This window comes from Nomascus leucogenys, chromosome 7b (assembly GCF_006542625.1).
Source record: "Nomascus leucogenys isolate Asia chromosome 7b, Asia_NLE_v1, whole genome shotgun sequence".
NCBI lineage: Eukaryota > Metazoa > Chordata > Mammalia > Primates > Hylobatidae > Nomascus > Nomascus leucogenys.
In genome coordinates this window covers 89,854,759-89,871,653 of record NC_044387.1, presented here as the reverse complement: position 1 = coordinate 89,871,653, position 16,895 = coordinate 89,854,759, and the positions used below count along the sequence as shown (strand labels likewise).

The 16,895-nt window shown below is 34.8% G+C and overlaps 1 protein-coding gene across 7 annotated transcripts in view; it reads left to right on the top strand.

The window, feature by feature from the left end:
* NEK1 (NIMA related kinase 1) overlaps nt 1-16,895 on the top strand; it is a 220,009-nt gene that overhangs the window by 87,598 nt on the left and 115,516 nt on the right. For 5 of the 7 annotated variants that reach the window (XM_003257955.4, XM_030816321.1, XM_030816317.1 and 2 more), the window contains 4 exons: nt 10,914-10,997; nt 11,435-11,518; nt 11,976-12,053; nt 12,940-13,035. In XM_003257955.4, coding sequence (XP_003258003.2) covers nt 10,914-10,997; nt 11,435-11,518; nt 11,976-12,053; nt 12,940-13,035 — 342 coding nt within the window. The remainder of the gene's footprint in view (nt 1-10,913; nt 10,998-11,434; nt 11,519-11,975; nt 12,054-12,939; nt 13,036-16,895) is intronic. The other 2 variants (XM_012508232.2, XM_030816320.1) reach the window with 2 other exon arrangements.

The following is a 16,895-nucleotide window of genomic DNA, read 5'->3' as shown; positions in this document are numbered from 1 at the left end:
TTAAAATGACTGAAAATCTACTCCTGATAGTAATTCTTTGTACTGGGGATTTTTATTCCAGTGTTACTGGTTTTAAAACTGGCCAATAGTTACTAGTACTTTGCCCAAGATCACGTAGTAATGCCCAGAAACAGGGTGCAAACACAGAATGTCTGACTTTGAAGATTATGCTTTTAGCTGTTTGACTATTTTGTTTGTGCCTTTTTAAATGGCATATTAGTATTTGCTTTAGTTTAGGTAAAACTTGTAGATATGGCAGCATTGCAAAAGCAGGGGCAGGCAAATATTTTCCTGTAAAAGGCCAGATAGTAAATATTTTAAGCTTTAAACCATATGGTGTTTTGTACAACTGTTCAACTCTGCCATAGTAGTAAAAGACTAAACAAATGAGTGTGGCTGTGCTCTAGTAAAGCTTGATTTTGGAAATAAGACAACAGACTAGATTTGACTTGTTGATAATAGTTTGCTGATCTTTGCTATAGATTATCCTGTATAGTAAATTAGTTCTTCAACACTAAGTTTATTTTGAAAAGATTTTTTTTTCAGATCTTCTTTAAAAATATTCCTTTATTATTCTAAAATAACGTTTGGGCTAGGTGCGGTGGCTCATGCCTGTAATCCCAGCACTTTGGGAGGCTGAGGCAGGCAGATCACCTGAGGTCAGGAGTTCGAGACCAGCCTGACCAAACATGGTAAAACCCCGTCGCTACTAAAAATAAAAAAAATTAGCCAGGCATGGTGGTGCGTGCCTGTAATTCTAGCTACTTGGGAGGTTGAGGCAGGAGAATCACTTTAACCCAGGAGGTGGAGGTTGCAGTGAGCCAAGATTACACCACTACACTCCAGCCTGGGCGACAGAGTGAGACTCTTTCTCAACAAAATAAAATAAAAATAAAATAAAATGATGTTTGGTACATGGAAAGAATATGTTTAATATGTGTATAAATTAAAAAGCAAAATAATATACCCAGAAGATTGAACACTAATAAGTAGCCTGTGTACTCTTCCCTAACTCAAGGATTGGCAAACATTTTTCTGTAAAGGGCCAGATAGTAAGCATTCGTGGCTTTGCTTGGCCGTAAGGTCTCTATCATAGCTACTCAACTTTGCATTATGGCACAAAAGCAGCCATAAACAATGTGTAAATCAGTAAGCATGAATGTGTTCCAGTAAACTGTTTATGGACACTGAAATTAGAATTTCCCATAACTTTGATGTGTTACGAAATATCCTTCTTTTCATTTTTCCATACCATTAAGAATTTGAACACCATTCTTAGCTTTCGGACCATACAAAAATAAGTGATGGGCTGGATTTGGACCATGGACCATAGTTTTCCAACCCCTATTTCATCTTTTTTCTCTGCCTTTCCCTGCAGGTAGCCATTATCCTGAATTTTGAATTTATCATTCCTGTAGATTTCTTAAAATACTCTTTTTCACACACATATGTGTGATTAAACAGTACCTTGTTCTGTTTTATTTTTGAGTATTATAAAAATTATACTGTATATAGACTGAGACATTTTTTCATTCAACATTTTTCTTTTTCTTTTCTTTTTTTTTTTTTGAGGTGGAATTTCGCTCTTGTTGCCCAGGCTGGAATGCTATGGCACGATCTTGGCTCACTGCAACCTCCACCTCCCAGGTTCAAGCAATTCACCTGCCTTAGCCTCCCAAGTAGCTGGGATTACAGGCATGCACCACCACACTCGGCTAATTTTGTATTTTTAGTAGAGACAGGGTTTCACCATGTGGTCAGGCTAGCCCCAAACTCCTGACCTCCGGTGAGCCACTGTGCCTGGCCCATTCAACGTTTTTCTAAGATTCATTCATATTGTCAAGTATTGCTGTATGATGTTCCATTGTGTGACTGTACCACAATTATTCTCCTGACAGTAATTATTTAGGTTGGTTCCAGTTCATCTTTGAACATTCTTGTAGATATATCCTGGTACACATGTGCAAGAGTTTTTCTTGGTTATCTTCTGTTGAATAACTTCACAGAAGAACCTCTGAATTTTACAAAAATGATGAAACAGCATTATTTCCCTTGAGAAATGTTACTTTCTTATTAACTCATCTTAAATCATACTGTATTGATTTATACTAATGGAAAACCTACCTTACAAAATGTGCAGTTAACTGTTAAACTTTGCATTCATTCTTTCATTGATTTAATTTTATACAAACATTAATGACTGTAATATGTTAGGTTTCATGCTAGCAGGAAAATATGAGCAGTAAAGGAGATAGACAAGTAAACCAACAATTAAGTTATAACTATTTATTGAAAGCTTATTATGCCAGGCATCGTGTTAAGCAATTTATACGCATTACCTCTGTATTAGTCTGCTAAGGCTGCTGTAACAAAAGACTACAAACTAAGTGGCATCAACAACACAAATTTATTATCTCAGAGTTTTCAGGGCAAGAAGTTCAAGATCAGTGTGTCAGCAGGGTTGTTTCCTTCTGGGGACTTTGAGGGAGAATCTGTTCCATGCCTCCTTCCTACCTTTTGGTTATTGAATGGCAATTTTTGACCTTCCTTGGTGTATATTATCAGCATCCTGATCTCTGCCTTCATCTTCGTGTTGCATTCTTCCTGTGTGTTAGTCTGTCTGCAAATTTTCCCTTTTTATAGGGACACCAGTCGTACTGAATTAGGACCTATTCTGATGACCTCATTTTAACTTGTCAAACATCCTATCTCTAAATAAGGTTAATTCTGAGGTACTAGGGGTTGAGACCTCAACATTTGAATTTATGAGGGGCACAGTTCAAAATAACAATCTCTTAGTCTTTCCAATAATCTGTTGGAAATCTGTGTAACTCTGTGTAACTCTGTCAAACTTTGATGTGCTAGTCATGTTATAGAGGATGTTGCAGTGTAAAAACCCTAGCTATCAAAAAGTAGTTTCTGCCCAGGTCCGAAAAGAATAGCATAGACTCACTTTGCCTGTTCCTTCCCTCTAAATATAACTAAATACCCTGGAAATCATTTAGCTTACAATTATAATTGGATTATAAATGCCAGAAAGAAGGTGAACTGGTTAGAGACCTTGGGACTTGAGAAATAACATTGGGGTTCTCTGGGTGAACTGGCTAGAGTCCTCAGGACTTGAGAAATAGCATTAGGGTTCTCTGGGTTTTCTGTCTCCCATGTATCTTGGACTGGGTATTAGAGAGGCCTGCAACCCAGATCCACTATAGACAAAAAGCAATATTAAACAAGAAAAGCCTGCCATTACTCACCAAAGGACTGGAAAAGGGCAATCCCGACAAAAATAGGGAACCTCAACATTTTCCTGACACCAGGGACCTGATGAGCGATTCAAGCTCAGGACAGTGGCGAAGCCTCAGGCTATCCCGGCCCCACTCCACAACTTGTTCATGGTACCTCCACCATGGAAGTCTCCCAGCAACAGCCAGTAGCCCAGAGAAGCAACTTCCATTCTCACAAAACAGCAGCAGCAGTGACTGAGCAGGAGCTCTGGAAGCACCAGAAGAATGAAGCAGACCAGAATAGTATCACAGGTTTTCAGAAAACTGAACTGCAATTGGAACTAAAGCCCACAAATGTAGGCTAGAAGCCGATTGCTAAACTTTGACAGGCTACTTCCTGCATAAAATAGATTAAGCAGGACTGTGAGTCTTCTACATAATAACTTGTCAAACCAAGCTGAATGCAGCAAAAACACAATTTGTGTGAGAAATGACATTGATTTGACATTCATATCAAGATGAATCAGTTGTAGGAATTACCTGACAAGGGTTTTAAAGTTGCTGTGATTGAAATGCTTCAACAATCAATTATCTTAAATTATCTTAAAATGATAAAAAGGGAAAACCTCAGCAAACAAATAGAAGTTTTAAGGAAGAATTAAATGGAAATTATAGAACTGAAAAACACAATAATCAAAATTAAAATTCACAGATTAGACTCAGTAGTACAGTGGAGATGATGACAGAAGACAGAATCAATGAACTTGAAGACATACCAGTTCAGTTACTCTGTCTGAACAACAGAGAGTAAAAATACTGAAATTATCAGTCTCAATAATTTATAGGACAATACAAAAATTTAACATTGTATCTTCAAAGCTTAAAGGACAGGAGAAAGTATGTGACTGAAAAATATATTTGAAGAAATAGTGACTGAAAATTTCTCACATTTGGTGAAAGACATAAACCTGTAGATTTAAGAAGCTGAGCAAACCCTACGATAAGATAAACTCGAATCCACACTAAGAAATGTTTTTAAAAAGACAAATCTGAAAAATGGGAGAGAGAAATGACACATTCCATATGAAAGTACACCAATTTGAATAACAGCAGGTTTCTCATCTGAAACCATGGAGTTTTGAAGGAAGTGGTACAACATTTTTCAGGTGCTGAAAGAAGAAAAAGTACTATCAATCTTCAATTCTGTATCTGACCAAAACTGTCCTTTTGGAATGAAGTGGAAATAAAGACATTCTCAAATGCAGGAAACTAAAAGAATTTGTTTGTAATGGAGCAAAATTAAGTTACTAAGGACAAAGATAAAAAGAGACATAGTAACAAAAGAACCATGCACTAAGAAGTTATTGCAATCTTAAATATGTATACACCAAATAACCATACTTTAAAATATAGACAGCAGAAACTAATAGAGCTGAAAGAAGAAATAAACAGGTTCTCAATTACAGTTGGAGACTTGAACATCCTGCTGTCAGCAATTGATAGAACTACTAGACAGAAAATCAGCAAGGATATAGAATAGCTAAACACCATCACTAACCACCAAGATCTAATTTGCACTTACAGATTATTCCACCCCACAATAGCAAAATACACATTTTAAGCATTCATCAAAAATTCATCAAGATAATATACTGAATTATAAAACCTTTACAAATATAGAGAACAGTGGAATTAAACTAGAAATCAGTAGCAGGAAGGTGACAGGAATATCTCCAAACATTTAAAAATTAACACACTTTTAAATAAACCATGGGTCAAAGAGGAAATCTGAAAGGAAATTTAGATGTACATAGAACAGAATGGAAATAGACACACAACACACAAAAATTTGTGAGATAGAGCTGAAGCACTTCTGTGAGGGAAGTTTATAGCACTAAATGCAGACAGTAGAGAAGAAGAAATGTCTCAAATCACTGTAAATTCCTAACTCAAAATACTAGGGAAAAAAAGAGAGCAAAATATTCCCAAATCAAGCAGAATAAAGGAAGTAATTAAGAATAGATATTGATAAAATTGAGACCAGTAATACTATAGAGTAATGTAATGAAACAAAAAACTGACTCTTAGAAACATAAAAGTGAAATTGATAAGTCTCTAGCAAAATTGACAAAGATAAAAAAAAGACACAAATCACCAATGTCAGACAAAGATGGGTATAATTATAGATCTTGTAACAATTAAAAGGATAAATTCAACTTTACATTCATAAATTCAACAACTTAGAATAGATGAACCAATCCTATGAAAATCATAAACTAGCAAAACTTAGCCAAGTTGAAACAGATATCTTAAATTGTCCTATAACTGTTTTAAAAGTTGAATTCGTGATTCAAAAGCTATTGAAAATCTCTGGGCCTAGATGGTTTCACTGGAAAATTTAACCAGACGTTCAAAGAAGAATTAACACCAATTTGATACAACACTACAATCTGTTCACAGAAGTAGTAGTGGAGTGAATACTAATCAACTCATTTTGAGACTGTATTACCCTAATACCATAACCAAAGACAGCACAGAAAAGCAAACTATAGACCAGTATCTTTGATGAAATTAAATACAAAAATCCTCAATAAAATTTTAGTAAATTATATCCAGCCCCAACCAAGTGGAATTTAGTCTAGATGTACAAGTATTTTACAGTATTAAAAAATCAATGTGATTCACCATATCAACAGGCTAAAGAAGGAAATTCATGTGATTACATCAATTGATACAGAAAATCTTTTGAAAAAATTCAACACCCGTTCATGATTTAAAAAAATAATAACTGTCAGCACACTAGAAATACAGGGGAATGTTCTCAGCCTCACAATAGGCATCTGCAAAAACCCTGCATCTAATATTATACAGGTAAAAGACTGAATGATTTCCCTCTACAATTAGGGAAAAGGCAAGCATGTAACTTTTACCACTCATATTTGACATTGTACTATAAGTTGTAGTTACTGCAATAAAGCAAGAAGAAGAAGAGGCATACAGAATTGAAAAGATGAAATAAAGTTGTTGCTATTTCAAGTTGATATGATTATCTGCATGGGAAATCCCCAGAAGTCTACAAAAATACTCCTGAAACTAAAGAGTGAATTCATTATAGTTGCAGGATACAAGATCAGTACACAAAAATCAATTGAATTTATATATATTGACAATGAGCAAGTGGAAACTGATACAAAAATTATAATGCCATTTACAGTTGTTCCAAAGAATATGAAAAAGAATTCTAACAAAACATATGTAATATTAAATGCAATTAAATTTCAAAATGCTGATGAAAAAAATCTAAGAAGACCTAAATACTTGGAGAGAGACGTTGTTTATGAATCAGAAGACTCACAATAGTAAAAATGGCAATTCTTGTTAAATTGATCTATAGAGTTAATGCAATTCTTACTAAAATCTCAGAAAATATTTTTTAATATAGACAGGCTTATTTTAAAATTTATATGGAAAGAGAAAGACCTTAAAGTAACTAAAACAATTTTGAAGAAGAACAACTTGAGAATAACTCTTCCTGATGTTGAGGCTAACTTATAGCTACAGTAATCAAAACAGTGTAGTAGTGGCAAAGGGATAGACACATAGATCAGTGGAACAGTATGGAGAGTCCCAGAATAGATGCACACAAATATATATGCCTAACTGATTCTTGACAAATACATGAAAGCAATTCAGTGGAGGAAGAGTAACCTTTTCAATATTATTGTGGGAGGAATTGGACATCCGTAAGCTCTATCAACCTTGACCTAAACCTCAAACCATATAAAATAATTACCTCAAAACAGATCATGGGCTTTCATATGAAACTGCAAAACTTCTAGTAAAAAGAGAAGAAAATTTTGGGACCTAGTACTAGGCAAAGAGTTATTAGACTTGACACCAAGAGTATAATCCAAAAAAGGAACAGTTGATAAACCGGGCTTTGTCAAAATTTAAAAATTTGGCTCTGCAAAAGACCCTGTTAAGAGGAAGAAAATGCAAATTACAGATAGGCAGAAATGTTTGTACAGCACTGATCCAACAAAGGGCTTATATTTAGAGAATATAAAGAAGCATCAAAACTCAACATTAAGCATAAAAGATCCAGTTAGAAAATGAGGAAAATTTATACAAAACATTTCACCAAAGAGGATATACAGATGGCAGGTAACACATGAAGAGATACCCAAATCATTTGGAAAATGCAAACTTAAACCACAATGATGTTATCACTTCACACCTATCAAAATGGCTATAATAAAAAAATAGTGATAAAACCAAATGCTGATGAAGTTTTGGAGAAACTGTTCACCTATACATTGTTGTTCGGAATGTAAAATGATACAGTCATTGTGCAAAATAGTTTCACAGTTCGTTTTTAAACTAAAAATGGACTTCATACCAAGAACCAGCGATTTCATTCTTGTGCATATGTTCCAGAGAAAACTTGTTGTCACTTAGAAACTCATTCATGAATATTCATAGAAACTTTATTTGTAATAGCAAAAAACTTAAAACTACCCAAATGCCCTTTAATAGGTGAATGAATGAAAAGACTGTATCATAACACCATATCCACCGCATGGAATACTGCTTTGCAATGAAAAGGAATGAACTATTGATGCATTGCAATACCATAGATGGACCAAATATAATTATATTGAGTGAAAACACTCAGTCTCAAAAGGACACATATTGTGTGAGTCTATATAGAAATTATGACATAATTATCAAGATGGAGAACAGTTTAGTGGTTGATGGGTTAGGGATGGAGCCACAACAGTGTGGCTATGAAGTGTTCCAGTAATAATACAGCTAAGTGTCTTGATTAGGGTGGAATTAACATAAGATGACATGAGTGACAAAATTGTGTAGAGGCATGGCACAAATAGAAGATTATATCTATAATTTGAATCAGTGTCAGTTTCCTGGTTTTGATGGTGTAATGTAGTTACGCAAGATGAGAAATTTGGGAAAGGCTGGGTGAAGGGGCGCACAGGACCTCCCTATATATTCTTTTCACCTTTCTGTGTATCTATAATATTTCAAACTAAAAAGGTTTTAAAGCTTCAGAGTAACTCAGATTCTTGTATTTCTCAAATATCATGAAAGGAAGTTATCGTCTATAGCAATACTCAGTTCACTACCACCCACTCCCCTTAACTTTGTAGATACTCCCATATGCCTTTTCAGAATTTATCTCACATCTTTGCCCAGCGCTGCTTATTTCTTATTTTCCTTCACCTCCCCAACTCTTTGACTTATATATATCTCAAAAGCTCAAATACTGATAAGCTATTGCAAGGACTGTCTTGAAGAGGGGAGGAAACTGAGTGAGTAAAGGCCCTTTGTCATGCTGCAAAAGAAAAAAGGCAGGGCATTCTCTTACAGTAATACTTTTTTGCTCTGTTACACCCAAGAAGTAGATGTTTTTATGCCTAGACTTAACAACAAGTTTAAGCAGTTTTTTTTAAGATCAGCAGTGTTTATGTGATGTTGACAAAAACAAATTTCAGAGTCTGTATGTATTTCATGTTCTTAACTAAAATATACTGCCCTTCCACCATTATAATGCACTCTAATGAGTGCTACTGTGAGAGGTATCTATAAAGAAATGGTATGGAAGGTCAAAGGAAGCACACTTAACTCCCTAGAGAAGGCTTTGAAGAGGCTTCTGGGGTGAGATATTTGGTTCGAGTTTTGGAAGATGAGTAGAGTTACCCATCTTAAGAGGATGAGTGAGATCATGGTACAGTTTACAGACCACAAGTAGTTGTCATAGCCAGAATGTAGGATTTATGACTGAGCAGTGGCAGAGATGAGACTAGAAATGGTGAGATCACAAATGGCTTTACCTGCCATTCAACAGAATGTGAATTAAAGTCTGAAGATAATAGTAACCATTGAAGGATTTGTGTGGGATTTGATGTGAAAGAGAAAGGTTACTCTCAGTGCATTGTAGAGAATAGAATTGTGGGATGTGAGACTAGAGGTAAGATGAGTTGGGAAACTCATTTAGCAATTTAAGAGTCAAAAGAAGAGAAGCTGAGCGAAGGCAGAAACTGAAATGATAAATTATAGAATTATTAGGAGATGGAATTGGTAATTTGGCATATTTGAGTATAGTAGGTAAGAGGCAAATGTAATTCCTAGTTTGCTGACTTGAGTGGCTGATCATGTTCAATAACTGAATTGAGAATAAGATTATATAGTAAAAGGAAGGATAAAGTCAGGTTTATAAATTGAGGTAGCTTTGCTGCGTAAGAGTGGAGTTGCCCAGATGTCAGTTTAACATACACAGAAAGCTGTAAAGAGAAAAGGGCTACAAGGTTTGGGAATTGGCAGCATATGTTAAAGCCTGGGGATGAGAAGAGAAGGAGGGCCAGAAAGTGAAACTCTAGAAAATATTGACATTCAGCAACAAGCCAAGGAGAGAAAAGCCTGTGAAAAATAGTGACAGTTGGAAGAACCCGAGAGAGTGCCATTATAAATACTGAAAGAGAAGAGAGACTTTTTAAAAATGTGTGAATTATAGAACATTTGTATAGTGGAGTGTTATGAATAGTATGTAGTCACTTAAGAATAGTGTTTGTAAGGAATATTAAATGGATGTGGGAAGAGATTCAGGATATAATATTGTCTGGATAACTAGTAAAATACCAGTTTTATAAAAATAAACATGTATGTATTATACATATACAGAGAAGGAAATTTGGAAGACAGTACCCTCAAATTTTAAGTTTCTCAGATGGCAGAATTATAAATGATTCACATTTTCTTTATTTTTTAATAAATTTTCTATAATGAGTATGTATTATGTTATGACAGAAAAAATACATATATAAATTAAGTGGATTCAGTCAAAACTAATTTCCAGTGGAAATGTTAAACGCAAAAATCACTCAAAAGGGCTCATTTCAATTGTGAAGTAGGAAGTCATTGGTGACCTTAGAAAATTTTCAGTCATAATGGGATCAGAAACTAGATTGTAGTGAGCTAAAAAATGACTGGGAAGCAGAAAAATTGAGATGATGAATAAAAAAAGTACACATTCAATAAGCCAATAAAAAGACATTTGATAGGAAAGTGGGACTAAAGAGTTTTTTTAAGGGAGGAATTCGAAGCATGCTTGTATGCTGAAGGAAGAGAAATATATAAACTGTGTTCAAAAATGAGTCTGTGATTGGGTTTGACCATTTGCTGTATAGTAACTGAACATGCCTGAGTGCACACAGCTTGATTGAGATCTCTTAATTAATATACAACCCATTTGTTGAATTCAGAAAAAGTGATCTCAAATATCTTATTTTGTATGTGTTTAGTATATATATAGACATATGTTGAAATGGATTGGCTGTTTGTAGAGGAAAATTTGGTTTGGGGTTTAACCTCCAAAGCAGTGATTTAAAAAAAAAAACAACAACCAAAAAAAACCCTCTTAAGTGACTAATACAAAGATAGCTGGTCTCTGTTTTGAATAATTATGTTTGGGGCTTAATTGCTTCCCTCTATTCTCACTAAATATGTATTTCAGGTTGACATAGGAAAACGCTAGGGTTTGTTATCACAGTTTATCATCAAGAAATGGTCAGTATTTGCCAAAAGAAATAAAGTAGCACCTGGATATTCCTTGGTAAGATAATAATGTAGCCTTAGTCATTCTTTAAACTTAGTACATTAAATGATAAACAGGGAATCCTGCAAAACCTGGCAGCTATGTATGGAGGCAGGCCCAGCCCTTCAAGAGGAGGGAAGCCAAGAAACAAAGAGGAAGAGGTATGCTTCCCGCATGTTCGCTACCTCCATCACATAGCCATTTTTGAATTTATTGCCTTCTTTTCTTGCATGGTTTAAATTCTTAACAATTATTTGAAGATTTTGTAGGTCTATAGGGACCTGTTAATATATTTTTGACTGACATTCTGTGTTATAATTTTGCCCCGTAACTTATTCAGTATTATGATTTCAGTTTCTTTTCTTTTGATTAAATTAAAAATTTGTAATTTTATAATGTATTTCTTTCTTTTCAGAAATAAATTTTTCTTAATTAAACACTTGAAAGCTAATATTACATTTCCATTAACCGGATTTCAGAACTTTTATTTCTTGTGTTCAAATTAACACTGTTCCTTAAATTTAAAAAAAATCTAGCAGTAAAAATGTCAATAGCTTTACTTTTACATTATTATGTTGGGGTTTTTGCCTCCTTGTAGGTTTATCTGGCAAGACTGAGGCAAATAAGACTACAGAATTTCAATGAGCGCCAACAGATTAAAGCCAAACTTCGTGGTGAAAAGGTAGGTTGAAAAGCTGTTTTTTTTAAGAAATTGAATGATATCATAGTAGGTTAACATTTAAAATGCTGTGCCATTAACAACAACAACAACAAAAACAAAAAACTGATGATGATAGTGGAAGTTCAAAGATCAAAAAACTACACATAAAGTAAATCTTATTTATGTAATTTTAAATTGATAAGACCATTTGTTCCAGAGAAATTCTGGGAGGAAAATATAACTAGTATTCATGGGAGGATTAAAATGCATTTTATATCATTATCTTTTTGTTCCATTGTTCTTAAAGGCTGATAGTGGTAGAGAGTTCAGTTGCAGCTTTAGGAGAAAACTAACAGCATTAAATGATTTCCAGTTTATACTTTTAGATTTTAGTTTATTCATTGTTATCTTTCATAGAGCTCTGCACTCAATTTGATGATTCTATCCTAAGTGATTTGCTTATCTACTTATTTTGTAGAAGGAAGCTAATCATTCTGAAGGACAAGAAGGAAGTGAAGAGGCCGACATGAGGCGCAAAAAAATCGAATCACTGAAGGTATAGACTAGAAATGATACAGGTTTTCTTAGAGAAAATTGAAAGCTGAGATAGCAAATTGTGTTTTTTTTGTTTGTTTGTTTTGTTTTTTCTTGAGATGGAGTCTCGCTCTGTCGCCCAGGCTGGAGCGCAGTGGCGCGATCTCGGCTCACTGCAAGCTCCATCTCCCAGGTTCACACCATTCTCCTGCCTCAGCCTCTCCGAGTAGCTGGGACTACAGGCGCCCACCACCTCGCCCGGCTAATTTTTTGTATTTTTAGTAGAGATGGGGTTTCACTGTGGTCTCGATCTCCTGACCTCGTGATCCGCCCGCCTCGGCCTCCCAAAGTGCTGGGATTACAAGCGTGAGCCACTGCGCCCAGCCGCAAATTGTGTTCTTAAGTTTTGCATAGTTATATCACTTTATTTTCTTCCTTTTTCTTTCATCTTTCTCCTCCACTTTTTGGTTTCTAAAAATAGTATTTTTCTCTTTGTATTATATTTATGAAAACAGATAAAACCATGGCATAAATACATGAAACTATCATATAAGTAATCTTGGAAAAAAAATGGTAACCTTAAAAATGAAAAATATACAAATATACATCCCCATGAAGGTAAATGAAGTCTATGTATAACAATTGTTTTAAGTTTTTACATTTTTTTTCCATTCAAATATACCTGCCTTTATTTTCACTCAGCAAATATTTATTGAACACCTGCTGTATGTCAAGGCTGGTTCTAGGTGCTAGAGATTTAGAGTGAGCTTACATTTTTATTCTAAGACTACATGCACATTTCTTTTTTGGCTAATAAGTAAGTATCTTTATAGACCTGGCAAAAAAAAACAAAAAACCCTATGCCCTTCTTTCTGATAACTCATTTTGTTAATTGTTTTTATTTTTAGGCCCATGCAAATGCACGTGCTGCTGTGTTAAAAGAACAGCTAGAACGAAAGAGAAAGGAAGCTTATGAGAGAGAAAAAAAAGTGTGGGAAGAGCATGTAAGATTTAGCTCATATTCTTAATCCTGGTTGTATTAACATTTTTATAGCTCTTCCTGGGTAGTACATCAGTATTATAATTTTCTAATGCTTTTTTTTTTTCTGTTTTTTCATTCTCATTCTCTCTCTCACCCTTTCTCATTACCTCTCTTTCTCAGTCTCTCTCTCTGTCTCTCTCGCATTTAAGAATAATCAATGTGGAAGTTATTTGGGAGATTGATTTGAAATCAGAACTAATTTATTTTATTTATTTATTATTATTATTTTTTGAGGTGGAGTCTTGCTCTGTCACCCAGGCTGAAGTGCAGGGACACGATCTCGGCTCACTGCAACCTCCACCTCCTGGGTTCAAGCGATTCTTCCGCCTGAGCCTCCCAAGTAGCTGGGACTACAGGCGCGTACCACCACGCCCGGCTAATTTTTGTATTTTTAGTAGAGACAGGGTTTCACCATGTTGGCCAGGCAGGTCTTAAACTCCTGACCTCATGATCTGCCCGCCTCAGACTCCCAAAGTGCTGGCATTACAGGCATGAGCCACCGCGCCTGGCCCTCATTTTGTTTTTAAATTTTTAATTTGCCATTGCCAAGTAGCTTATCAAAATCCCAGCATAATTTAATGACTACATCGTCCTTCTGCCACCAATTTATAATGCTACTTGTAAGATTTATTAAATTCCTATATATACCAGTGAATGAATCTATAGCAAGTATGTAACAAGCTGTATCTTCCTTCGGGCTTTCTCCTTTGCTCTATTCTCCATAGTGTTCTCCATAGTGACTGTACTAGTTTAAATTCCCACCAACAGTGTACGAGTGTAAGAGGGTTCCCTTTTCTCCACATCCTTGCCAGCATTTGTTATTGCTAGTCCTTTTGATAAAAGCCGTTTTGACTGGGGTGAGATGATATCTCATTGTCATTTCTGTCTTTTCTGCCAGTACCTCGTTGTATTAGTAATTATTTACAATATGCTTTAATTTCTAATAGAATTCTTTCCTCATTTCCCCTTTACTCTCCTTTTTACACTTATTATTCTTAGTTATTTGCTCTCTTTTTCTTTACCAGATACATTTTTAGGGTAATTCTTGTTTCTTTTTTTTTTTTTCAATCCTATTGTAATTTTGATTAGTATTATATTAAACCTACAAGTTAAGAAGAATTGACATAGTTATAATAGTTTTTATACAGGAACAAGTTAAATTTCTACATTTACTCAGTTTCTTTTATATATCTTACACAAATTTTGATCATTTTCACACTTATCTGTTGTATTTCTTATAAAGGTTATTTCTAGATAGTTTATAATTCCATTTCAATCTTTAAAGGTTTTTTTTCCTAACAGAATATTGCTAATATTTGCAGACATTTTGAGTTTTTGCTTATCCTCTTATCCAGTGAGTTTTCCTGTTCTGCCAATTTTAAGTAAATTTTCTGGGTTTTAGCCTACAACTAGATCATTTGCAAATAGCCATGATACACATCATAGAAACAACAGTTCCCATAGTTTATTGCTTGTTGTGTGCCAGGCATATTATGACCACTTTAGTATTGACTCATGAACAACATGGGGGTTGGGGCATTGGCCCCTTGCACAGTCAAAAATTCACATATAACTTTTGACTCCCCACAGTCTTTACTACTGATATCCTACTGTTGACTGGAAGCCCTGCCAATAACATAGAGTAACATATATTTTATATGTTGTGTGTATTATATGCTGTATTCTTACAACAAAGCTAAAGAAAAAAAGTTATTAAGAAAATCATAAGGAAGAGAAAATATATTTACTATTTTTAAATGGAAGTGGATCATCATAAAGGTCTTCATCCTCATCTTCAGGTGGAGTAGGCTGAGGAAGAAGCAGTAAGAGGGTTGGTCTTGCTGTCTCGGGTGGCAGAGGCAGAAAAAAAATTGTGTGTAAGTGGATTTGTACTGGTCAAACCTGTGTTGTTCAAGGATTAACTGTATATTTATTGTTTTTTTTTTAATCCTTACAACTTTACAAAGCATATATAGAAAGGATAAAATAATTATATAAAATATTTCCAACTAAGGGCAGAACAAAGATTTGAACCTGGATCTGCCCAATGTTGAAGTCTTTTTCTTATGCTGTTTCCCCTGTTTTCTGTAAGTTGTGCCTTAAAAAAAATTTTTTTTTTACTTTTAATTTTTGTAGGTACATGGTAGATGTATATATTTATGGGATACATGAGATGATTTCATACAGGCATAAATACATACTAATCACAGGGTAAATGGGGTATCTATCACCTCGTGCATTTATCCTTTCTTTGCATTTCAAACAATCCAGTTACACCCGTTTAGTTATTTTAAAATGTACAATAAATTATTGTTGATTATATTCACCCTGTTGTGCTATCAAATACTGGATCTTACTCATTTTATCTAATTTTTGTACCCATTAGCCATTCCCGCTTTCATGCACTACCCTTTCCAGCTTTTGGTAACAATCATGTTCCGTTTCCATGAATTCAATTGTTTTAATTCTTTTAGTTTCCACAAATAAGTGAGAACATGCAAAATTTGTCTTTCTGTGCCAGGATTATTTCACCTAACGTAATAGAACTCCAGTTCCTTTCATATTGTTGCAAATGACAGGATCTCATTCTATTTTATGGCTGAAGAGTACTCCATTGTGTATATGTCCCACAATTTTCTTTATCCACTCATCTTCTGATGGACAGTTAGGTTGCTTCCAGATTTTGGCTATTGTGTATAGTCCTGCAATAAACATGGGAGTGCAGATATCTCTGATATACTGATTTCCTTTCTTTTGGATATATACCTAGCAGTGGGATTGCTAGATTGTATGGTAGTTCTATTTTTAGTTTTTTGAGGAACGTCCAAACTGTTCTCCATAGTGGCTGTACTAGTTTAAATTCCCACCAACAGTGTACGAGTGTAAGAGGGTTCCCTTTTCTCCACATCCTTGCCAGCACTTGTAGTTGCTAGTCCTTTTGATAAAAGCCATTTTGACTGGGGTGAGATGATATCTCATTGTCATTTTGATTTGTATTTCTCTGATGATCAGTGATGTTGAGCACTTTTTCATATACCTGTTTGCCATTTGTATGTCATCTTTTTAGAAATGTCTATTCAGATCTTTTGCCCATTTTAAACTGGATTATTAGATTTTTCCTGTTGAGTGGTTTGAGGTCCTTATATATTCTGGTTATTAATCCCTTGTCAGATGGGTAGTTTGCAAATATTTTCTCCCATTCTGTGGGTTGTCTCTTCACTGTGTTGATAGTTTCCTTTGCTGTACAGAAGCTTTTTAACTTGATGTGATCCCATTTGTCCGTTTTTGCTTAGGTTGCGTGTGCTTATGGGGTATTACTCAAGAAATCTTTGCGTAGGCCAGTGTCCTAGAGAGTTTCCCCAGTGTTTTATTTTAGTAGTTTCATAGTTTGAGGCCTTAGATTTAAGTCTTTAATCCATTTTGATTTGATTTTTGTATATGGCAAAAGATAGGAGTCTAGTTTCATTCTTCTGCATATGGATATCCAGTTTTCCTAGCACCATTTATTGAAGAGACTGTCTTTTCTCAAACGTATATTCCTGGAACATTTGTTAAAAATGAATTCACTGTAGATGTATGGATTTATTTCTGGGTCTCTTCTGTTTCACTAGCCTATGTGCCTGTTTTTATGCCAGCACCATGCTGTTTTGGTTACTATAGCTCTGTAGTATAATTTGAGGTCAGGTAATGTGATTCCTCCAGTTTTGTTCTTTTTGCTCAGGATAACTTTGGCTATTCTGGGTCTTTTGTGGTTCTATATGAACTTTAGAGTTTTTTTATTTTTTACAAAAAAATAACACTGGTAATTTGATAGAAATTGAA